At 40.9% G+C, this 25,606-nt stretch overlaps 2 protein-coding genes across 7 annotated transcripts in view; one reads left to right on the top strand and one right to left on the bottom strand.

Annotated features, from left to right (window-relative positions):
• Positions 1–296: 296 nt before the first annotated feature.
• cbll1 (Cbl proto-oncogene like 1) lies at positions 297–18,501 on the bottom strand. 3 transcript variants are annotated; one of them, XM_008111588.3, is made up of 7 exons: positions 18,390–18,501; positions 6,282–6,446; positions 5,134–5,234; positions 4,433–4,516; positions 3,060–3,133; positions 2,032–2,103; positions 297–1,828 (listed from the first exon to the last, which is right to left on the bottom strand). In XM_008111588.3, the coding sequence occupies exons 1-7, from the start codon at positions 18,400–18,402 to the stop codon at positions 793–795; spliced, it is 1,545 nt and encodes a 514-aa protein (XP_008109795.1). In that variant the 5' UTR covers positions 18,403–18,501; the 3' UTR covers positions 297–792. The 3 variants fall into 3 exon arrangements, with proteins under 3 accessions (XP_008109795.1, XP_016849497.1, XP_016849498.1); XM_016994008.2 differs by lacking the exon at positions 18,390–18,501 and adding an exon at positions 7,423–7,687; XM_016994009.2 differs by lacking the exons at positions 2,032–2,103; positions 18,390–18,501 and adding an exon at positions 7,423–7,684.
• The window catches only part of dus4l (dihydrouridine synthase 4 like), a 60,026-nt gene continuing 52,917 nt past the window's right edge, over positions 18,498–25,606 (top strand). Inside the window, exons 1-3 of one of the 4 annotated variants that reach the window (XM_062981705.1) lie at positions 18,498–18,562; positions 19,474–19,656; positions 24,194–24,324. In XM_062981705.1, coding sequence (XP_062837775.1) covers positions 19,564–19,656; positions 24,194–24,324 — 224 coding nt within the window. In that variant the 5' untranslated portion in view covers positions 18,498–18,562; positions 19,474–19,563. The other 3 variants (XM_016994010.2, XM_062981706.1, XM_008111590.2) reach the window with 3 other exon arrangements.

Below are 25,606 nucleotides of genomic sequence, written 5' to 3' on the forward strand. Positions count from 1 at the left end.
TTTGAAAAATTTTCTATTCCTGGTTTGAAAGTGTTATTTCCTGTTTAATTGTATGATTCATACTTTGAAAGTCGTTGTTATACTCCAGAAACTTTGTTTTTGTGGCTGCCACAAACTATGTTGAACTGGTTGAGACACTATGATATATTCATTGCAAAACTATAGCAAAATGTGCCGCAGGATGTCCTGCAAAAACAAAGTTTTTGCAGTTTAATAAACTTTTCCCATGTTTTTATGACAAAACCCAATTACAAAATGACATTTATACCCCAGGAACAAAAAACCTTATTACATAGTGCTATTTCTCTTTTTACTCTCAATTCCATTCCAAACAAACATGCAAAAAAGCAAGCATTTTGACCATTTTTTAAATTTAATTATACACAGGTTGACAAAAAATAAAATGTATCACAAATGAAACTAACCATCAAATTTAACAAAAATACTTTAAAGTGGTACAATAAATGTCCAATTGTTCAGGAAATATTACAAATAGTTTATCTCTGGGGAAGTTCAACAGACTATGGGTACAATGCCTGTTAAAATGCAGCTGTCAACTACAAAGCCACTTAGCACTACAGTATATCAGATGCCAAGAGTCCTACAACCAAGGCTTTAAAAAAATTATCTTTAGAGTCAAATCCCCAGTTTTACAGTCACAAGTTTGTTTCCAAAGAAACGCAGTAAAACAAACCCAAAAAAGAACTGTCCAAACAGTCAGAATCATTAAAAGGTGGCTGTTTAGAATGTTATCCTTCCTATGTCATACGTTAGTTCAAATTACTACTAATATCATTGATAATATGGCCTGTATCTGGCTTGATCGGGATGGTGCGGTCCAGGAAGTGGAGCTTGAGATGGTGGGCCTTGCATTCGCGGTGGTGGCCCCCTCGGAGCGGGCCAGATGCCTGGGCTCATCCCCCCCGGCTGAGTGAAGGGAGGGCTGAGAGTTCCTTGGTCTTCACTGAACTTTGGCAAAGCATTGGGGTTATAGTGATGGGGAGGGGGTGCATTTACATTTACAGGGGGGCCCCCATGCTGAGGGGGTGGTGGTCCAGGAGGAGGATGGTTCATATATGGCGGCAGCTGGGCAATAATATGTCCAGGGGGAGGGGTGATTGGTGGAGGAGCAGAGGTCATTGGAGGTGGTGGCGCTTGACTATAAACCAGATGAGGAGTACCCGCTGCCTGGGGAGGGTGCTGCATTGGATGACTGATTGGTGGAGGTGGGGGAGGGGGTGGTGCATAATGTTGCTGTGGTGGCATAATATGATGAGGGTGGGACACCACAGGCTGGCCCTGGTATTCAGGATGATGATGAGCAGGTGTCGGGGCTGGTGGAGGTGGTTCTCGTGCTCCCGAGTTTGAGTCATCTTGAATAGGGACAGTTATAAGATTGCTGTGTTTCCTTGTCGAAATGCGAAAAGTATCTTGACCGACCGAGCGAGGGGGAGGAGGAGCCATGGACATCTCTGCTGGGGATGCACGGATGTCTTCATGCGACTGGTTATAGTGCTCGTGGGGCACATGCTGCAACGGCGGAGGAGGCATCATGATGTGCTGCTTCGGGGGAATGTGGCTCAGGTGATGCTTATCAGGTGGCATGATGAAGCGCTCTGGGATTTCGGCCGGAGGAGGGACAATGGGAGGGTGAACGGGTTCTAGCGGAGGGCGTGCCACTGGCTTGCCAGCTCTCATATGGCGGTGATTGATGTGAGCCTGCAAGTCCCTCTGGGATAAATATGTTCGCTTGCACCCTTGCACAATGCTACACATGAAGAGAGACCCTCGCCCACACTGCTCAATCCGCTGCACAGGCTCATTACAGCTAGATAAGGAGGGAAAGAAACAAGAAAATGACTCACAAATACAATCACAAGATCCTACATTTCCAAAAAGCAACTGCTTGATCAAATTTTGAGGAGTATTTTATCTTTCTCCTTCTTGCAGTGTCTGCAGTCTTTCTCTGTTAAAAACAATGAACCACTTTCTCCAATAAAAACAATGAACCATTTTCAATAAAGGTGTCACCTTTTACATATGGGGTAGGTATAGGGGCCAATTTTCCAACCTGAGGATTGCTGCGGGTTGTGCGCCTCCTTCCTGCCAAAATTGCAAGAGACCAGAATGTCACTTCCATGTTCAAAAACCCAATACTCTTTATCAGAACCAGGTGCGCAAGGGTTGCATATCTTATTTTAAAAGTGAACAATGCTTCCTGGAGATTTCCAGGAGTGTAATTTTACCTTCTTTTTAAAGGATGTGGTCTGTGCATTGCCCATTCATATTGCAGAAACACATAGAAAGCCTACTACATCTTGCGAAGTTTAGACCCAACACCACTTAACCTTTCTCACACCCTACATTTATATTAGAAGGAATGCAAGCAATTAAAATATTAAAGGAACTCTATCTCCTAATAACAGAATACACAAAGTTGAATTATTAACAAATCATTGTATGATGTATCAACCATACCATTTTCTCACAATGAAATGAAATTATTGTCCAAAATTCACCCACATGAGAAGCAATAAATAATCATCTCCAATACAGAATTATGAGAGCAAACTTTGCCTTATTGATAGGTTTTCCCAAATCAAATGGTTGTCAAAATCATTGTGATAGAGATGTAATTTGTTCCATAATTTTTAAAGTAAAAGACAATTATATTAAAGTTAAAAAATAATTTCTTAGCAATTCACAGATCACTTGAATAAAGCTATATATTCCTTAATTAGAGGAAATATAGAACAATTAAAGCTATGCACTAAAATTTCATAATACTTATGGTCTCTAATTACAACTACAGACTATGGTATAAACCGCTCACATAGTACAGAAATTACATCGGTAAGAGCTACTTCCAAAACTAGTTTTTCAGCCAATCGCTATGTGCTATAATTCATTCTAACACAAACAGCACTTGATTTGCTCCTCCTCATTTGTAGTAAAATAGGAAATCCTTCAAATAGCCCACTTAAAGAAGGAAAAAGTGGAATCAAGTAATGAAGGAGCAGACTATTTCCCCACTTTAAAGAATGAATAAATAAACTTACCCTGGACACATTTTGTCACCCTTCTTTTCATGTAAAAGAGCACATTCATAGCAGAAAACATGCTTGCATGGTATCTAAAAAAACAACAAACAACACCCAAAAATATATACTGAAGAAACCAGCATATACAAATTAACACAATGAAAGATCCACACTTTAAGAGAGATCATGAAACATATTGTTTAAAATGTGCGGTTATTCAGATGCCAGGATTGTAAAAAGACTTCATACATTGAGAGGTATTAAAGAAATAACAAATAGTAATACTAGCAAACTATCAGAACAATCCAAATTATTTTACTAAAAAAAAATTCTTACAAGGACTTCTCCATGCAGCTATTATATTAAGCATATTGGGTGCTTGATTTTATGCATCTTCTGATTTGCTATAGAGATACCCCATCTCTCCTTTGCATACTCCTAAAGGTTCTGTAAAGGTCTTCCCCTTAAAATACATACACACTGAATGGGAAAAAATATGAATTGCTCCATGATTTCACAGGTTACAATCAGAGGTAGAGTACTGCTGTTTAATTAAACACACCAGTTGATTTGAAAGGTATTGGAGCTTAGGGGAAACTTTTCTTAATTTGGGAAAGTGCTGAAACCACTGCAATCCAAAACATGAGCAAACCCAGTTATATGTCATGACTTTGCCCTTTAAATGACTTGGCTGAGTAACTCTATAAAGCTAAGCTACCCATAGGTTAAAGGTAAAGGTTTTCCCCTGTTGTTAAGTCGAGTCATGTCTGACTCTGGGGGTTGGTGCTCATCTCCATTTCTAGGCCGAAGAGCCGGCGTTGTCCGTAGACACCTCCAAGGTCATGTGACCAGCATGATTGCATGGAGCGCTGTTACCGGAGCAGTACCTATTGATCTACTCACATTGGCATGTTTTCGAACTGCTAGGTTGGCAGAAGCTGGAGCTAACAGCGGCCGCTCCCGCCACTCCCGGGATTTGAACCTGGGACTTTTCGGTCTGCAAGTTCAGCAGCTCAGTGCTTTAACACACTTCGCTACCGGGGCTCCTTAAGCAACCCATAAGGGGTTGCAAAAATAAAACAGAGGAGGTAAAGAATGGTGTGTATGTTGTAAATAAATATACAATAAGGAAACCGCCTACAATTCCATATTTTCTTATTTGAAACAAAAACACACACACAATTCAAAAAACACACAACAACTTGGACAGTACAGGACTTGGACTAAAAAGAAAACAAGAAAACCAAAGCCTCTTGGCATGTTTCACCTCACACAGTATACATGAGGCAGGAACAAGGTGATAGTACAATTCGTTATACTGGGCGGCAGGGGACTATCACTATCATATGACTATGTGACTGCGCTGGGTTAAACACGATGGTTCTACTTACCATGCGTCCATACATTTTGATGGGTAGCCCACACTTGTCACAGAAATGTACTGGGGTATCATCCTTCTCTCCAAGCAAATTTATCTATTAAGACAGCAATCACTACCTTTTAACAAATCATTGTCAACATAAATCTACACACAATGTATGGAGATCTACAAAATGCCTGGGTCCATTTTTCTGGAGAATTAAAAACTGTGAACAGCACTAAAAGTACAGGTAGATTATCCCTTAAAATACTTCAAAATCCAAAACCATCCACATGGGCAGCTGGAATAATGACACTTCCAATTTCTCCTAGTTCACCATACACAAAATTTGTTTCTTACACAAAATTATTAAATATATTGTGTATATAATTATAGGTAAAGATAAAAGATATCACTATAATTATATGAAGCATAAATTAATATTGTTTTTAGACTTGGGTCTCATCTTCAAGATACCTCATCATCCATATGCAAGTACTGTATTCAAAACTTTGGACATGTCTGTTTGCAGGCATTTCAGACAAGGGATGCTTAACTTGTACTACTCAACATTTCTTTAATAACAAAGCATTGTCATTATATCACGCCTATTTTTTTAAAAAAAACACAAGATCTCAAATTCCTATTTAAAACAGTATTCTGGCTTCTTTTATCATTCTTCATTAATAACTAATGTAACAAAACCAGCAGACCACAGAGTCTATTGTTCACCTTGAAGTCCCAGAAAAGGTGTCCAAGGAACCTCCTCTGATTACTAAATACTTCACCACTTTTGCATTCATACCGCTCTTCTTCATTGTAGTCAAATTCTTCTGTGGAAAGAAAAAAAGCCCCAAATTCTTAGTATTAGCAAACTCTAATGGCTAATAGTCTACAAGTTCCTTCCAATTTTTGCAGTTTAAATGCAAATAGAAAAATGTCTAAAACAGATTGAAGAAAAATATACAGAATTTACAGTTTTCTTCCATTCGTAAAACATTAACTTGGATGTTTTTGGTCAATAAAAAGTATTCACTCCTTTTTCAGATATGTTTAACTCTGTTTCTAGTGTATAATAATCCACATCATTTTGACTTTTGTAATAAAAACTAGCATCTTCAATACATTCTAGCATTCTTCAATACATTTTCCATCATGCCCTGATGAACAGCATAAATCAACCTTTATGGTGACTGGTTGTGGAGAGTCAGCATGGTGTAGTGGCTTGAATATTGTTCTACGACTCTGGAAACCAGGATTCAAATCCCTGCTCAGCCAGGGAAATCCACTGGGTGGCCCTGACCAAGTCACACTCTCAACTCAGAGGAAGGCAAAGGCAAATCCTCTCTGGACAAATCTGGCCAAAAACACACATGGAAGATTTCCCCTTAGGGCTGCAAGAAGTTGAAAACTACATGAAAGCACACTGCCCATATCAGCACATTACCATACTGCGCATATTGACACTTAATGTCTTTGCCCTATTGTGGGAAGTTCAGCAGACAGGACAATGCAAAGCATTCACAATTCCATCTATAGGGAGGTATAATCATGCTAGTACTATTTTAAAAAATCAAATGGTGGAGAGATTTTTTACAGGAAAAATGTATTCATCATTTTTTTACATATTGGATTTTTAAAATATATAAATTAGTAAGTGGTTTGAGCATTAGATTATGACTCTCAAGACCAGAGTTCAATTCCCCACTCGACCATGGAAAACCACTGGGTAACCTTGGGTGGGTCATATACACTCTGACCCAGAAAACTGCCATAGGGTAGTCAAAAATCAGAACAACTTGAAGACACTCAACAACAGATTTTGGAAACTACAAAAAATATTTTGGGACTCTCGTATTCTGTTTTTCAAAGCAATTTACCTTCTTCTCCAGGTTTTGATGATACTCTGTTCATACTTCTTGCAGGACGAGGTGGTGTAGGCTTGGTTTTATTGGTCTGTTTGGAGATAAGCTTTATAGGGATACGTCGGCGAACATCAAGACCACCCAATGTCCCAGTACTATTTGTACCTTGCAAATCATTGTCTGTGTAAAGATGTAAGCAGAAATATTTCAATTTCTTTTTAATCTGTAGCATCACAGCATTTGATTCCATGCAAAATTCTGAACTATTAATTAATTCCATAAGGCATTACTCACATAAGACCTACATATTTACAAAGAAGCACAAGCTGTCAAGGGATTTCTAAAAAAAAAATCTGATTAACAAACTGATAAATACATTGTAAGCCACTTTGAGTCCCCTTTGGGGGAGATAAAGCGGGTATAACCAGCCTGTGGTGCAGGCTGGTTAGCAGCCAGCTGCAACAAATCACTTTGACCAAGACGTCGTAAGTTCGAGGCCAGCCCGTGCCTGCGTTTGTCTCTGTCTCTGTTCTATGTTACAGCATTGCATGTTTGCCTTATATGTGTGCAATGTGATCCGCCCTGAGTCCCCTTCGGGGTAAGAAGGGTGGAATATAAATACTGTAAATAAATAAATAAAATAAATAAATACATATAATCATCATCATCATATTAAATCCACTGAACAGTATATTTCTATATGATCCATAAATAAAATTAATTGATGGCATTATTCCCTTTTTTCAAGAAAAGTAATTACAATGGCAACAACCAAACTGTGCCATAACAAATTAGCTTTGGTAAACAGCAATCACAGTAGCTGAGTCAAATTACCCATGCAAAATAACAAGATAGTGGGACGCAACTCACATAGGGCTTTCTCAATAAGTCACACAAGACTTAATCAAATATTGTAAATATCGATCAAATTTTATTGTAAAAACATAAAAGATGACTGATAAGGAATAGTAATTTAACTAGCATTACAAAATAATGACCAAATTTACAGAAAATAGAAGGATGTGTAATTTTTAGCAGTACTATATAAATTTCTCAAAATATGTCATCTGTTTTATCTTGGAAAACTATGGTCAGGCCAGTGTAAAAATTAAAATCTGAAAATGAAACACAAAGAGTATTAACAAATGTAAGATACCTATGTTAAGTAAACAGTTTGTCCTGGTTTCAGAAATGTGAGATCCTCCAGAGGGTTCTGAAGCACAGCTCCCATCAGCCCTAACTAGCATTGCCAATGGTATGGAACACCGAGGGCCATGGATTGTCCATTCCTGTATTGGCCAATTCTTTCCACCTTGGTGTATATTCCAAAAATTTTTTATCTTATAACACAGAGACTGTTTATTTTGAATATATCCTTTTGAAGGATAGACGAACTAGATAATGGGAAACACCTAGTAAGCAAACAAGTAAGAGTACAGTGTTCCCTCACTACTTCACGATTCGCTTTTTGCGGATTCGCTGTTTCGCAGTTTTTCAATAAACTCTAAAGGACTATTATAAATCATAAAAAATTACAATTTACAGCCTAAGGAAGGGAGGAAGGAAAAGCCAAAGGGAGAGAAAAGGAGCCCAAGCGACAACAGGAGGAGGAGGAGGCAATTTATCAACACACAATTGGTTGATAAAGACTTAAAATAGTGTATAACTACTAAAATAATGTATAAATATTAAAATAAATATAGCGTCTCTACTTTGTGGATTATCACTTATTGCGGGTGGTCCTGGAACCTAACCCCAGTGATAAGCGAGGGAACACTGTAATTAAAAACTCAAGTTCTGCAGCTACTTGCTAATATGTACTGTCCAGGAGGAGCAAGCATGATGTTTTCTGTTTGAATTTATATGTCAGGTAGTTTCTGTTTTTAACTATTGTACACCACTTTAAATCCCACCCATGGGAGAAAAGCAGGATAAAAATAAACAAATAGTAATATTAATAGTGCCGTGGTTTAAGTATAGGGCAACAATTCTCAAGAATAGGAATCTGCGCACAGGTAAGGAAACCCACTGGGTGACCTAGGGCTAGTCACACTCTCTCCACTTCATAAGGAAGGCAAAGACAACCCCCCTCTGAAAAATTTTGCCAAGAAAACCCTATGATAGTAGTCTCAGGATTGCCATAAGTCAGAAATGGCTTGAAGGAACACAAAAACAATTGTCCTGGAGAACAATTCCTCTTTTAGGTTACTTGCTTTCAAGAAACAATATCAAGATTGCTATTTTGGGTTTCCCGCTCTGAATTTTTCCTTAAAAATAAACCTCTTCTGTGAAGCCTTTAAACTTTTTAATATATAGCAGAAGTACATATAATAACAGCACCATCTCTTATTCCCTGTTTACTTAGAGGACTCTTCTGCCATCTGCTCTCTGTTTTCATTATTACACATTTGAGGCATTTAGACTGTAAGCATTCTGGACCAGCACAGGTCTTCTGGACTGTGTAGTTCTACACAGCATTGTGTGTGTGATTGTGTGTGTCTTTAAATTACCTTCCAAATAGGGCAATCCCATTAACTCCATAGGGTTTATTTAGGTAAGTGATATTCAGATGTCATTTTCCAATTCCTTCCTCTGAAATACAGGCCAAGAACACCTGGCATTTCTTGACAATTTTCCATCTAAGTGCTGTACTAATCAGGGTTACCCCTGCTTAACTTCCAAGACCAGACAGAAGGCTAAAGAGTTCACAACAGCACAATGGATAATTCATCTATTCGCCCAACAACTTAAAATTAAGGAACATTAATGTGTGTGGTTGTGAAATTATTGTCTGCACTAGGGACTGCACTTATGCGACTTCTGCGAAAGCACAACTACATGTGCAATTATTTTTATACTAGCTTAATGCCCTAACTCGATTATATTTTAAGACGTTGTAGCATACTTCCCGCAAATATTTCTTTACAACAATTATAAAGCAATTATGTCATTTCTACAAATAAGGAAAATAGTGGAAAATGTGTTGTAGTTGCATTATATCGGAAATCAAAACAACCATTGTTCAGATTTAGGACAGACAGAAAGAAACTGATACACTACAATTCATAGTCTATTCTGCTGCTAAGAAACATTTGTTTACAAAATAAGGTCCTGAAATTTACTAGGAATACACACACAACAGCAACATTGAAGAAAGATGAAACAAATATCACAATATTATGATTTCTACAAGTCTAAAGTGGAAAGGACAAACTATGCCAAAACATAAAACAGTTTCTCATTTTTAAAGCACATCTCTGTCTATAATGAAGCTGAAGCTCCATCTAGGGCAGTGGTTCTCAACCTGTGAGTCCCCAGGTGTTTTGGCCTACAACTCCTAGAAATCCCAGCCAGTTTACCAGCTGTTAGGATTCCTGGAAATTGAGAGCCAAAACATCTGGGGACACACAGGTTGAGAACCACTGATCTAGGGTTACCTCATCCTGCACCTACAACTTCTTCTAAACAGAAATCTTCCACTTTTTTCCTCATAAACCTAAATTTTATACCTGGGATATTTGCTTGTGTGTATAACTGTACAATACAAACAAACGCAAAAACACAAATTGAACCTGATCTTTGGAGACAAACAGAATGAAAGAGCTGTAAAAATGAGAGACAAATACAAGAGGTTTACCCCCACTCTTGACCCTATTCTTCTGCTTTTTGCACATGCCTTGCCCCTCCCTTGCAATTTTAATAGTCCCATTTCTTACATTTTGATGCTCGCTGATGTATTTATGATGCTTTATTCTATCACTTTACTGTCTTAATTATATTGTTGTGTTTTTAATTTTATATATGTTACTTGATTCTCTGGGCTTGGTCCCCAAGTAACCCCCCCCCCCCGAGTCCCTTCGGGGAGATGGAGGTGGATTATAAGAATAAAGTAGTAGTAGTAGTAGTAGTAGTAGTAGTAGTTGTTGTTATCATTATTATTAAAATATTCAGGCTAAGGTAATAATTAGTAAATTGGGCTATTTCTAAAGTGCAGTAAATTGAAAAAAAATAACTCGGCCATCATATTCAGTCTAATATACTTAACCAAAAAATTACAATCTCCTCTGTACTTTATCATGGAGCCAAAAGCTGAAATCCAGTAAGCCCACTGGAGGAACCTAATTCTAAACCAGTTTACCAACAAGCTTGGGGTTATGGGATTCTCTATTACTCAGTGAGATGTGGATTTTCTGGAAAAAGTATAATTGGATTTTTCTTTCAGAAAATTTCCTGGAAATTTTCTCAATGTTCTAAATAATGCTATCTGGTTCAGCACATTTGATTTGAATATTATATTCAAACACATTGAAAATAGCAACTTGCCACACTTCTTGACTACAGCACCTTGTACCTAGTTGAGAAGCAAGAGATTTTGCAGAACATAAGCAAATTTAACAATATGCTCCCTTGTTAGTCTGTTCCTCTGAATGCTAGGGTCTGTCAAAGCTTTTCTCCTCAGAAAGACTATGGAAGGCTAAGGCTGGATTTACACTGCCATATAATGCAGTTTTAGAATACAAATTAATTGCATTGAACTGAATTATATGGCAGTGTTGACTCATACAATCCAGTTCAATACAGTTTATCTGGATTCTGAAACTGCATTATATGGCAATGTAGATGGGGTCTATGAGGGCTGCGTAATCCACCAGAGGGAGGCCTTGAAGGGCACTATCCCAACCACACCACTACCACCAAACTCAGGATCATCCAGTTCAACTTCCTTATATCATGCAGGAGGACACAATCCAACCACTCCTGACACATGGCCATCCAATATCTGCACAATAATAATACACATCGAATCATAGCATCAGACAGTTAGGAGACACCCCTAAAGGCCATCCAGTCCAACCCAATTCTGCCATGCAGGATACAATCCAAGCACTCCCAACAGATGGCCACCCAGCCTCTCAATACTAATACTAATAATAATAATAACAACAACATCGTACAATCCTAAGGTTTGGAGTGACCCCTAAGGATCATCCAGATCAACTTCCTTCTACCATGCAGGAGGACACAATCCAAACACTCCTGACAGATGGCCATCCAGCCTCTACATAATGATGATGATGATGATGATGATAATAATAATAATAATAATAATAGGATAGAATCCAAGAGTTTGGAGAGACCCCTAAGGGCCATCCAGCCCAACCCTTTCTACTTTGCAGCAGGACACAATCCAAGCATTCACAACACATGGACAACGTATAAATACTATACAATACTACACAGGGACATAGACCCCCTCTACCCTCACCACTTTCACAGTACACAAACAACCAAATGCATACTAAACATAAAGACAACCATACAACACACATTCAATACATATATGAAATTAATATATATAATTATAGACCTATATATATAATTGTAGATCTATATCTAGCTCTGCGTTGTTTATATAGGCATTTAATGTTTGCCTGTTACTATGTTGTTACTAAGCCAGCCTGAGTTCCCATGGGGAGAAGGGTGGGATACAAATGAAGTTATTATTATTATTATTATTATTATTATTATTATTATTATTATTATTAAGTTATTGATAATACCATATTGTTTTTGTTTACCCCACTTTTCCACTTAGAGTTAGTTTATTGTTTTTCTTTGAAATAAGGTAAATATTTAAAAAATTAACCTACTGATGCCTCCATTAATGTAATTTTACTGGTATCTATTTTTATTTGGAAATTTACCAGAAGCTGCTGCATTTCTCACCCTAGGCTTATCCTCGAGTCAGTAAGTTTTCTCATTTTTTGTGGTAAAATTAGGTGCCTCGGCTTATATTTGGGTCAGCTTATACTCAAATATATCTTATAAATTTTACATGAATCAAGCTTTTGTTTGTGTTCAAACAAATAAGCACATTTTGAGTGCTTCTACAAAGTGGAATTAATGTGGTTTGCCACCACTTTAACTGCCATGGCTGAATGCTATGGAATCCTGGGATTTATAGTCAGGGGAGGCACAGCTAAAGATATTGTAAAATTCCAGCTTCAATGATTCCATCACATTGAGCCATAGCAGTTAAATTGGTGTCAAACTGCATTCATTCTACAGTGTAGCTGCAACCTGTCAAAAGAATGTGTACATTCTTCAAATGGGTTTGTCTCCAATTATGGGAGAATACTAGTCTCACAAGAAATTCCCAGGTGCATGTGTTGCTACTAAACCACTCAGTCAACACAGACCATATATTTCTTCTAGTGAAGGAAACTACTTCAATAAAGTATTTTAATACAAAGACTTGTACATGTACAGGCAGTCCTTGAGTTACAAACATCCAACTTACAAACAACTCATAGTTAAGACAACGGGAAGTGAAAGAAACCTACCCCTTAGAAGGGAAATTCACTCCTGAAAGAGTTATCAAGGGGAAAAGATATCTCAACTGAAGCTTTATCATCATTCCTTGTTTCCACAACAAGCCAAATTTGTGCAACTGCATGGCGTTCAGAAACTTTTTACTGTTGCCAAATTTTTGTGACCCCAACACTGAACTAAGGGGACTCCATTGGGTGTCAGGAAACACAGTTTAAGAAGCAATGTTCTAGAGTACCATGATAAGATGGAATATTATTTTATTCACCAACATTCATACGCTGTTTTATAAAAAAGTTCTCTTCATAGATTACAACATAAAACTATCCCATTAAAATGAAGTAAACAAACCCCAAATTTTTCAAGTGTTCATTCATACCAGAGAGAAAAGAAATACCACAAGAATCATAACCATTTCCAAGACAAAACAGCAACTTAAAAACCAGATTACCTATGGGACCTGGAAAATTGCGGGTCATAAGCTTCTCTGGGGAAGGTATTCAATAATTTGATTTGAGAGCTAATAAAATATTTTTGAGGCCGCTCCCTCTCTAAAAGGGAGCATTTGAAAGAGGATGTGAGATGATGGATCACAATATAATGCCTTTAACGTAAAAAGAACTCCCTAGTTTTAAGTTAAAACACATTAAGGAGTTCTTTTTCAAACACCCTGTATATTAACACTGCAATCATTCTCAGGCTTATGCCTGGCCCATTTGAGGTGTGTTGACCAATGGTACAAACTGAGCACCTCTTAACCAGAATTCCAAAATACTCAGGGTTGATGGAGGATGAATCTATTTATTTATTTATTTACAGTATTTATATTCCGCCCTTCTCACCCCGAAGGGGACTCAGGGCGGATCACATTATAACACACATAGGGCAAACATTCAATGCCCATAAACACATCAAACAGAGACTGAGAGACACACGCAGAGGCAAGTTAACCTTCTTCTGAGGGGATGTTCGTTTCTGGCCACCGGGGGGAGCAGCTGCTTCATCATCCACACTGACGGCACTTCCTCATTTCAGGTCGTAAATTAGTTAATCTTGCCTCCCCACTTTATAAGTGGTATAAGTGGTACCTTATCTCCTACTTGATAGATGCAACTATCTTTCGGGTTGCTAGGTCAGCAACGAGCAGGGGCTATTTTTTATTTTTAATTGACGGGTGCTCACCCCGCCACGGGCTGGCCTCGAACTCATGACCTCATGGTCAGAGTGATTTAAGGCAGCTGCTCAACAGCTGCGCCACAGCCCGGCAATCTACAATGCCATATAATGCAATTTCAGAATGCAGATTAACTGCACTGAACTGAACTACATTACATGGCAATGTAGATCCAGCCTAAGATAATGGCACCACTGCTTTCTAATGGTTCAGTGTGCATAAACTTTATTTCCTGCATGGATTTTTTAAATAGTATAAAATTATCTTCAGACTATGTATATTAGGTGTACATGAAACGTAAATGGATGTTATGCCTTGACTTGGATTCCATATTCAAGATATTTCACCATGTGTACAAATACAGGTGTTCTGAAATCCAAAACACTTGTGGTCCCAGGCATTTCATATAGTGGCTCTCCAATCTGTACTGCATTCACTTTTAATTCCCACTATGGTCCAGCTTGAAGCGGTGTTTTGAGTGTCTGGAGATCAAGGATCAAATCCCCATTCAGCCTGGAAACTCACTGAGTGAATTTGGTGAAGTCCCACTCTCTCAGCCTGAGGAAGGCAATGGCAAACCTCCTCTTAGCAAAGCTTGCCAAGAAAACCCTGTGATAGGGTCAACTTAGGGTGGAAACGAATTGAAAGCACACAAAAACTAATCCTCCCTCGTATTGGTAAGATTAACATGCAAAAAGATCTTAAGATACTGAAAGAAAGATGTCTGAAGCATAAGTTTTTGTAGGCTGGTTTACAGAAGCTTATGCTAGCAACTTCTTTCTCTCAGTTAATCTTAAAGGTGCTACTAAATCCCTTTAAATACTGATCTGTGAATAAACTTTCGCAAACTAAGGATGCAAATCTTGAGATTTGTAGTTTGGTGAGGCTCTAGCACCCTTTGCCAGAGAAAACTAAAGACCTTGGACCTTATCACATTAGAAAATACTGTTTCTGAGACTGAGAATGATTTTGAATGGGTCTCATCAAATGACGTTTGCCCCATCCCATCAGTATTGCATTGGAATTTGTCTGCAAAGCACCGCAGAATCCAATCAGTGTCCCCCGCTACTTCGCAGTTCGCTTATCGCAGACTCCGTTTCGTGGGAAACTTATTTATTTATCCCATTGCTGCTGCTTCTCCTCCTCAGGGCTGCCCCTTGCTTTGGCCCTGCCACGTGGCTCTGGCTACCTCTGCCAGAGAAGGAATGCCGCTCCACTCGGTGAGTGAGCGTGGGAGAGTGGGCGGTAGCGGCGGCAGAAGAGGAGTCTGGCTCTGGCTGCCTCTGCCAGGGAAGAAGGAACACCACTCTGCTCGGTGAGCGAGGGAGGGAGGGCAGGCGGCAGTGGCGGCAGAAGAGCCTGGAAGAGGTGGCCAGACTCTTCTTCTGATGCCGCTCCAGCCGGCCATGCCAGGAAACGTAGAGGACTCAGAAGAGGGGGCGGAGTCCTTACAGATGGCCACCCAGCCTCTGTTTAAAAGCTTCCAAGAAGGAGCTTCCACCACATTCCCAGACAGAGAGTTCCACTGATGAATAGCTCTTACAGTCAGGAAGTTCTTCCTAATGTTCAGGTGGAATCTCCTTTCCTATAATATGAACCCATTGCTCTGAGTCCTAGTTTCCAGGGCAACAGAAAACGCCCTCTTCCTTAGAACGTCCTTTCACATAATTATACATGGTTACCATGTCTCCTCTCAACCTTCTCTTCTGCAGGCTAAACATACCCAATTCTTTAAGACAATCCTCATAGGGCATTTTCTCCAGACCTTGGATCATTTTAGTTGCCCTTCTCTGGATGCCTTCCAGTTTGTCAATATCTTTTTTGAACTGTGTTGCCCAGAATAGGACACAGTATTCCAGGTAGAATCTAACCAAAGCAGAATAGAAAGGCACCATGACTTCTCTCAATCTAGACACTATACTCCTTTTGATACAGCCCAAAATCCCATTAGCTTGTTAGTTGCTGCATGATACTATGGGCTCATGTTGAACTTGTCCACGAAGATTCCACTGTAGAATTGATGCAGTTTTGCATCAGAAGAACGGCCTACCTCAGGGGAGGGTGCTTGCTCCATCAATGTTTAACATTTACACAAACAATCAGCCACTGCCAGAAGGGACAGCGAGACTCATCTATGCTGACGATCATGCCATCACCGATCAAGCATGCAGCTTTGAAATGGTTAAACAGAAGCTCGCCGAAGCTTTAGATGCTCTTATTGCCTATTGCAGGGGAAACCAGCTGATTCCTAAGCCATCTGAACACAGACATGTGCTTTCCATTTTAAAACAGTGGGTGTGGCTCTTAATGAGACGTGCCGCATTATCACAGGATGTCTACGGCGAACACCACTGGAGAAATTATACTGTTTAGCTGGTATTGCACCACCTGATATCAGTTGGGAAGTAGCAGCCAGTAATGAAAGGACCAGGACATTGACATCCCCAGCCCATCCTCTGTTCAGATATCAGCCAGCATGCCAACATCTTAAATAAAAAAACAGCTTCCTATGATCTACAGAGATACTCGTGGGAACCCCTCATCAAGTGAGAGACCAAAAGTGGCCGGCTGAAACCCGGAACCTTAATCAGTGGCTGATGAGGAACTCCCTCCTGGCCACACAGAAGACTGGGTGACTTGTAAGGTGCTGAACAGACTGTGCTTGGGTACCACAAGATGCCAAGCTAATCTTGAGAAATGGAGCTGTAAAGTGGAGTCCATGACATGCAAGTGTGGAGAAGAGCAAACCACAGACCACTTACTATAATGCAGTCTGAGCCCTGCCACATGCACAATGGAGGACCTCCTTAAAGCAACGCCAGAGGCACTCCAAGTGGCCAGCTTCTGGTCAAAGGATATTTAGAATAATGTCAAGTTTTTAACTTTGTTTGTGGTTTTTTTATACATTGTAACTGTATTCTCAGTTTGCTTGTGACATGATAAATACTGCTCCATTATCCGGGTGGACTTCAAAAGGGGGCGAAGCTGAAAGAGGGAAACAATTTCCCCCGTTTTCGCTGGTTATTTCCCCCCCCCCCTCCTTCCCATATCATAAATGATGGGAAATGGTTTAACTCCTTCAGCCCCCTTCCCCTTGTAAAATGGACCATCCTTCTGTCTAGCAATCGTCAAGATAATGGAAGAGTACCGGCTGGAGCAACACTTTAAAATGTACCTTTAAAGACTGATTCAAAGATTGGAAGTATCTAGTTGAAGGTCTTGGTACTCGCTGTGTTAGTCTGGAGTATCAGTATGCAAATAGATCTTCTAGCATGTGACTACAAGAACCATTTGCATAAAGTGACTTTAAAGTGTAGAAACAAACAGGGGAAAGTCAGCATATAATGAGGTTCTCTAATTTTATAACATAGCAGTCGACATTCTATAGTTTTTATCCACTTTGGGCCCCCAGATGTAATTGAACAACTCCCCTTACTTTCGATCATGCAGACTGGGGGTGATGGAAATTGCAGCCTAACAACACTGGTGTTTCTGAGGTTGGGGAAAAGTTATAGGACATTTTGAAGTCAGATATCATTTTCACAAGCCTTCTATCTAAATTCACCCCCCTCTCATCTGACTTTTTTGTGTGTCAAGAGCGACTTGAGAAACTGCAAGTCGCTTCTGGTGTGAGAGAATTGGCCGTCTGCAAAGACATTGCCCAGGGGACGCCCGGATGTTTTTACGATCCTTGTGGGAGGCTTCTCTCATGTTCCCACTGGAGCTGATAAAGAGGGAGCTCATCCACACTCTCCCTGGGTTGGATTCGAACTGGCAACCTTCAGGTCAGCAACCCAACCTTCAAGTCAGCAGTCTGCCAGCACAAGGCTCCTTTCTCTCCTGACTAAGCAGAACAAACCCCAGCCTTCCAAATGTCATTGTATCATGACTCTCATCAAGTCTAGTCACCTTGCAAAACTACAGATCCTAGGAATTCATAGCACTGAGCCATGGCAATTAAAAGTGGTGTCAAATTGCATTCATACTACATTGTTTGTGTTTTTTTATACATTATAGCTGTATTCTCAATTCGCTTCTGACACGACAAATAAGGGGATTGTAGTTTGCTGAAGCACCGGCACTCTTTAGCAGAGAAGGCTAAAGGCCTTGTAAAACTAAAAACTTCCAGGACCCCGGAACATGAAACCATAGGCAAAAGACAGAGGTAAAAAGAAGCGGGGGAAGGAAAGACTTGCTCCCAAGGCAAAGGAAGACATGGCAAGCAGAAGGAAGAAAAGGCCTAGCGCGGACTTTGCAACACTCTGAAGGCCTCGTCCCGTTCAAACTGAGCCTCCTCTCCTTATTATGGGAAAAAACCCAACCTGGCGAAAAGCCCCCCAAAACACACTAGGCCTCAAGTCACGAAGACCCAACCGCGCCTGCGCGGACTCGTTCTCTCTCGCTTCCACCCCCCCCCCCCTCCCCCGGCCGGCCGCTCTTTTCAAACAAGGCCTCAACGTTTCAAAAGGCCTCCCCATTCCCTCAGGCCTCCCTCCCGCTCAAATTGGCCGGCTTGCGGACGGCGAAAGAGAGACCGGGACGCAAGCAGGGGGAGTGCGTTGGGCCCTTCCGAAAAGGGACCTGCCTTCCTTCCTTCCCAGCCCCCGCCAAGCGCTCACCATTGTGGTCCATGATTCGAGGCAGGGCACTCTGGGACGGGAAGTGTCCGCGGCGCGAGCGGGTGGGCGGGGCCGGAAGGAGCGCGCGAAAGTCGCGAGCATAGAGGCTGGAGAAAAAGAATAGACTCCCAACGGCAGAGGACACTGGCGGGTTTCTTCAGAAGGTTTTTTGTGTGTGTAGTCGAAGGCGTTCATAGCCGGGAGCACAGGGTTGTTGTGTGTTTTCCGGGCTGTCTAGCCATGTTCCAGAAGCATTCTCTCCTGGCGTTTCGCCCACATCTATGGCAGGCGTACCTCACAACCTCTGAGGATGCCAGCCATAGGTGTGGGCGAAACGTCAGGAGAGAATGCTTCTGGAACGTGGCCAGACAGCCCGGAAAACACACAACAACCCTGTGGTTGTTTGTTTGTTTGTTTGTTTGTTTCCTCCTCTGGGCAGAAAGTGAACTCTTGCTATGGATTTCAAATAAGGAGTGAAAACTCCAGGTTCTGGTGCACGAAGAATGACTTGCTTTAAAGGGGAAGACAGTAAGGAAAGAGATATATTATTATTTATTTCCTGAGGTGCATCTGGTTTATTCTTATTTATTCCCTAAGATGCATCTAGTTTATTATTATTTATTTCCTAAAGTGCATCTGGTTTATTATTATTTATTTCCTAAGGTGCATCTGGATTATTATTATTTATTTCCTAAGGTGCATCTGGTTTATTATTATTATTATTATTATTATTTATTTATTTATTTATTTCCACAGATGCATCTTATTTATCATTATTTCCTAAAGTGCATCTGGTTTATTCTTATTTATTTCCTAAAGTGCATCTGGTTTATTATTATTTATTTCCTAAGGTGCATCTGGTTTATTATTATTTATTCCCTAAGATGCATCTGGTTTATTATTATTATTTATTTATTTCCTGAGGTGCATCTCGTTTATCATTATTTCCTGAGGTGCATCTGATTTATCATTATTTCCTAAGTTGCATCTGATTTATTATTATTTATTTCCTAAAGTGCATCTGGTTTATTATTATTTATTTCCTAAGGTGCATCTAATGTATTATTATTTTTATTTCCTAAAGTGCATCTACACTGTAGAATGACTGCAGTTCGACGCCGCTTTAACTGCCAGGGTTCAATGCCATGGAGACCTGAGAGTTGTAGCTATTCATATGAACCCGGAAGTATTGGAGCTGTCTGATTTATCTACACTAAGTCTATGCGTCCGACCCTTCTTCGGCAGAGATGGACGAAGAGAGATAGAGGTAGGAATGTGAGAGTCCACAACTCACTTCCGGACCCCAAGCGATCTAGTTCTTTCTGTGATTTCCAATGCAAAGCCGATGGTAGTTTCACCATAGAGATACCTGACGGTGGATGCCACGCGAATGCCCCTGGTTCTTTTGAGCCCTTACTTTCGGGCGCAGGACTCGTACCGAGGTAATTGTCTGGTGGTGCCTTGCATGGGATAATTAGATCTGCTAGGGGCAAGCACAGGATACAGCCACTCGGTGGAGGGACTCCTTTGTGATGAATGTTTGGGGCTCCTTGGCTCATGGAAAAGACCAGGAAGCACCAAGGGCTGGTCCATATGTGGCCTTGTGGTGGGCCCATTCATTTCATCAGGTTTACTGGGTTGTTGTGCATTTCCCGTGCTGTATGGCCATGTTCCAGAAGCATTCTCTCCTGACATTTCGCCCACATCTATGGCATGCATCCTCAGAGGTTGTGAGATATATTGGAAAATTAAGCAAGGGAGGTTTATATATCTGTGGAAGGTCCAGGGTGAGAGAAAGGACTCTTGTCGGTTGGAGGCCAGCGTGAATGTTGTAATGAATTACCTTGATTAGCATTAATGGCCTTGCAAGCTTCATTCCTGCCTGGTGGGATCCTTTGTTCTGAGTTGTTAGCTGCCCCTGATTGATTCATGTCTGCAACTCCTCTGCTTTCAGAGTGTTATTCTTTATTTACTGTTCTGATTTTGGAGTATTTAAATATTGGTAGCCAGATTTTGTTCATTTTCATGGTTTCCTCCTTTTGGTTGAAATTGTCCACATGATGTATAAACCTCCCTTGCTTAGTTTTCCAATATACCTCACACCCTCTTAGGATGCCTGCCATAGATGTGGGCAAAACGTCAGGAGAGAATGCTTCTGGAACACGGCCATACGGCTCGGAGAATGCACAACATTGAAATCCACAAACATGTGGACAATTTCTACAGTTTGAACACCCCCCCACCTCCCCCCCCCCCCCGAATTTTTTTCTGGCTATGGTCCTAGATGGAGGTAAGGAACAGTTGTCAATGTATGCCAATTTAGTCAAACGCACATTGAAATAGCTAAGTTTTCAGATCTTTATGGAATGTGGCCAGGGTGAGGGCTAGTTTAATTTCTCTCCCCAGAGCCGGAGGGGCTACTGCCAAAAAGGCACTCTCCCACATCCCCACCAACCGTGTTTGAGACGATGGTGGGACTGAGAAGAAGACCTCCCCAGCAGATCTTAAGGTTCATGCAGGCTCATAGTAGGAAATGTGATCACAAAGATAAGTCAGACCCGAACCATTGAAGGCTTTATAGGTGATAACCAGCACCTTGAACTGGGACCGGAAACTTATCAGCAGCCAGTGGAGCTGTTTTAATAGGGGGCTTGTCCTTTCTCTATAATTTGCTCCCGTTGACAACCCAGACGCCAACCGTTGTACCAGTTGGAGTTTCCGGGCCATCTTCAAGGGCAGCCCCACATAGAGTACATTGCAGTATTTCAGTCTGGAGGTAACTAAGGCGTGGACAACCGTGGCCAAGTCAGACTTCTTGGGGTACGATAGTTAATAATAATAATAATGATAATGATAATTTATTTTTATATCCTGCTTCGATCTCCCCCAGGGGGACTCGGGACGGCGCACATGGGGAACAAGCCCAATGTCACATACAATAAACAATCATACATTAAAACCAATATAAACAATATAAACAATAAAACCATATAACAGCATAGTTGGCACACAAGCTTTAACTGTTCAAAGGCCCTTCCAGCCACCACTGACACCTGAGCTTTAAGTGTCAGTGCTGAGTCCAGGAGAACCCCTCCCCCCCCCCCCAAACAGCAGACCTGTGTCCTCAGGGCAAGTGTAACCCCATCAAACACAGGTTGCCACCCTATACCCCAATCGGTCACACGACTGACCAGGAGGACCTCTGTCTTGTCTGGGTTAAGTCTCAGCTTGTTAGTCCTCATCCAGTCAAACACAGCAGCCAGCCAGGCACTGGTTCAGAACACGGGGGGGGGGGGGGGGGTGCCTGGAGTTAGCTGGAAAGGAGTAGTAGAGTTGAGTGTCATTGGCGTAGAGATGGCAACTGACTCCAAAACTCTGGATGACCTCACTCAGTGGTTTCATGTAGATGTTTGGCATAAATACTGCCAATACTGCAAATACCACAAATAAATAGATGTTGAAAAGCATGGGAGATAGAACATGTATGGCCATGTTCCAGAAGCATTCTCTCCTGACGATTCACCCACATCTATGGCAGGCATCCTCAGAGGTTGTGAGGTTTGTTGGAAATTAGGCAAGTGGGGTTTGTATATCTGTGGAATGTCCTGGGTGGGAGAAAGAACTCTTGTCTGTTGGAGGCAAGTGTGAATGTTGCCATTGGCCAGCCTGATTAGCATTGAATAGTCTTGTAGCTTCAAAGTTTGGCTGCTTCCTGCCTAAGGGAATCATTTGTTGGGAGGTGTTTAGGGAGGTGATTACCAGGCCCTAGATGTCCTAGTCATCTGCGAACCCAATCAACAATTGGGCCACACAGTTTACAGAAAACCTACACACACTGATCGACACCTACATAAAAACTCTAACCATCACCTAGGTCAAAAAAGCAGCACAATGAAAGCCCTGGCAGACCATGCAAAAAGACAGTACCTTTAGCCCAGGAGCTCCCGCAGCGTTCAGGAGGGTGACCAGACACTGTTCCCTGTAAACCTGGAAGCAATTGCTACAAAAGGGAAAAAACGCGAGATTTCCAGGTGTGGAAATATCGCAGTTTTTAGCCGAATATGTGGATCCTCGCATGTCTGTATGTCCCTGCAATCGGAAATCACAACATTTTTCATCTGGGTTTTTTCCTGGGTTTTAGATGTTTGTTCCTGATTGGTCAATTCCTAAAAAGAAGGTAACACTTGAGTAGAAGACAAAAACTTTATCCTGGGAATAGGAACTTCGTCCTTCACTTGTTTAATAAAGTTTGTAGCAGAAAAATGAAGTTCCTGGGGTGAAACAAGTACTTTCACATTAAGTAGTATACAATGAAACAGGAACAGACACTTTCAAACCAGGAACAGAATGTCAACATTACTGTAATTAGCCAGACCTTGTTGTATGGCCATCTGTGCAGACAGATTTTGTGGTGTATTTGTGCCAGGGTACAACAGAATTCTATTGCCGATACATGTCGGTTCCTCATTGGATGTATGCTGACAACATGGGTAGAGTTAAGTAAATGGCATAAACTTACTACTGGCTGTTGGGACATGGATGTAAATACTGAGAGTCAAGGTCATGCAGGAGGCTAATAGGAACAGCCATGTATAACCCAGGAACAGCACCCTATTGTTCCATGCCACAAGTACACAACCAAATCTGTCTGGACAAATGGCCAGATAGCCAGGCTCTAAAAAGTGTCAATAATGACAAAGTTCTGTTCCTGGCTTGAAAGTGTATGTTCCTGTTTGATTGTGTACTGCTGACTTGGGCAGAAGTGGTCCAACCCCATGAGATTTATTTGTGTGGCAGATACTTCATGAAACGTCTGGAGGGCATAGTTTTTCTGACCAGGACAAAGAATGGAACTTTTGCAGAGATCAGCATATTCGTATATCTGCATATCCATATATCAGCATCCTGGGCTTAAAAAAAAAAAGCTGCTGAGGTTTCCGCCGGAGGTCCTGTGGCAGCTATCTGAGAAGCCTCTAAATCTCAGAACAAAGCAGAAAGCCTGGAGGAGGGAGGCAGAAATCCCAGGACTAACAGGCCTGTATGTGGACCTCTTCTGAATTCCTGGGACTTTTGTCCCTGTTTAAAACCCATGATTTAGTGCTTTTATTAGAAGGAAATTTATGTATTTGCGCTGAATATAAATTGCCAGATTGAATACTATTCACATATTCAAAAGGAAGATGGCAGAAATCACAGTTTATGGCCTGAATACCAACTCAATAAATCAATTGTTGGATGGTGAGTCAACACTTATGTAAATCACATAGATTCAATGTGTCTACTATAGTTAGGGACAAACATGCCTATCTGTACATCTGTCTTGAAAATCTAAGGACTAGGGCCTTGCCTTGCAGGGGCAGAATCTCTCAATTTGGTTTGGATTGTTTTGAAACCACTGTGATGATATGGAATCCAATTACATGACTTTATTAAGTGAGTCCGAGTCCTGTTTTGTCAGAAGCCAGTGCTGAAACTATGAGTGAATCTATACTGCAGTTTGATACCACTACTTGCCATGGCTCAATGCTATACAAGCCTGTGCTTGGTAGTTTAGTGAATACTGGCAGAGAAGGCTAAAGACCGTGTAAAACTGCAGTTTCCATTATTCCATAGTGTTGAACCTTGGCAGTTGAAGTGGTGTCAAACGGCATTCATTTTACCATGCACCCTTAGTCAAAAGGCAAAGATTTCAAGGGAAAGAAGGCAAAAGAGTGTCCAATGTTTGTGTAGGGAAGTTCTTTAAAGTTATTCATAGACAGTTGTGAGGTTTTTTTTAATGGTATCTTCTGTTCTTTGCTTTCCAGATGTGGTCTGAAAACATGTGCCTGTCCAGTCTGTCCAGAGAAATCTTGCAACATCCTCTTAGAAATCCAACTGATTTATTTCATTCTGGGCATATTGTAAAAATATGTGCGCCTATGGTTCGATATTCGAAGTAAGTGCCATTTACAAATTGCATCCTATTTATTTCTGTTCATTCTCCTGGGTTACGATAAACTAATCCAGCAAAAGTAATTGCTGTTAAATCAGTTTGGTTCTGTTTCAAGTTGCTTCTGGTTGGGTGCTAGAAATAACATCGTACGAAATCTGACTGCCACAACCTGAGAATCATAACCAGTGAAGACATCTGCCCCTGTGCTTTGCTACTCTGCTGCTGAATACGCATGCCCAGTGTGGTATACATTTCACCACGTTAAAAACAGTGGATGTGGCTCTGAATGAGACATGCCGCATTATCACAGGATGTCTATGCCCTTCACCACTGGAGAAATTATACTGTTTAACCAGCATTGCACCATCTGACATCTGCCGGGAAGTAGCAGCCAGCAATGAAAGCACCAAGGCATTGACATCTCCGGCCCACCCCTGTTTGGGTATCAGCCTGCACACCAACACCTTAAATCAAGAAATAATTTGCTAAATCTACAGAGATTCTCGCAGGAACACCTCAGCAAGTGAGAGTCCAAAAGTGGCAGGCTAAAACCTGGAATCTCAGTCAGTGGCTGACGCTGGATGAGATACTCCCTCCTGGCCACACTGGGCAACTTGGAAGGCACTGAACAAAGTGCTCTCTAGCACCACGAGATGCATAGCCATCCTTAAGAAATGGGGCTACAAGTGGAGTCCACAGCATGCGAATGTGGAGAAGAACAAACCACTGACCACCTATTACAATATAGTCTGAGCCCTTCCACATGCACAATGAAAGACCTTCTTACAGCAACACCAGAGGTACTCCCAAGTGGCCAGCTACTGGTCAAAGGACATTTAGTATAATGCCAAATTTTTAACCTTGTTTGTGTTTTTAAATACATTACAACTTGTACCCTCAGTTCGCTTCTGACACGATAACTAAGTTTGGTTATGAGTATGTCACTGACTTAATGAATATTTTACTACAGATGCTTTTATATGTATTTACTTTGATGTAAATGCCATTGAATTATATTTCTAGTCAACACATGAGCTTGGGAATAAGTTCTCCTGTTTACTCTGACTTTATTCTAATTGACTGCAGCAACCTTGGTTATGACCTTTGCTATTGTTTTTATTTGAAAAATAATGATATTCCTGAATATGGTTTTATTAAATAATGTGTTTACCAAATTTGCATTTAAAAGCCCTGTTCAGCACTTTTCTGTCACTTCCTCTTTATATTTTCTGCGGAATGAGCAAATGTTATATTGCCTTTTGTTTTATTTTAGCTTTCTCAGAGC

The sequence above is a fragment of the Anolis carolinensis genome, chromosome 5 (assembly GCF_035594765.1).
Source record: "Anolis carolinensis isolate JA03-04 chromosome 5, rAnoCar3.1.pri, whole genome shotgun sequence".
NCBI classification, from domain to species: Eukaryota; Metazoa; Chordata; class Lepidosauria; order Squamata; family Dactyloidae; genus Anolis; species Anolis carolinensis.

Excerpts from the sequence above, each read along its gene's own strand:
- cbll1 (XM_016994008.2), bottom strand. The coding sequence starts at position 7,513 with ATGCTAGTTAGGGCTGATGGGAGCTGTGCTTCAGAACCCTCTGGAGGA. Across the intron at positions 6,447-7,422 it reads AAACTGTTTACTTAACATAG|ACAATGATTTGCAAGGTACA; the intron begins GTATCTTACATT and ends ATCTTTACACAG. Across the intron at positions 4,517-5,133 it reads ACCTTTTCTGGGACTTCAAG|ATAAATTTGCTTGGAGAGAA; the intron begins GTGAACAATAGA and ends CTGTCTTAATAG.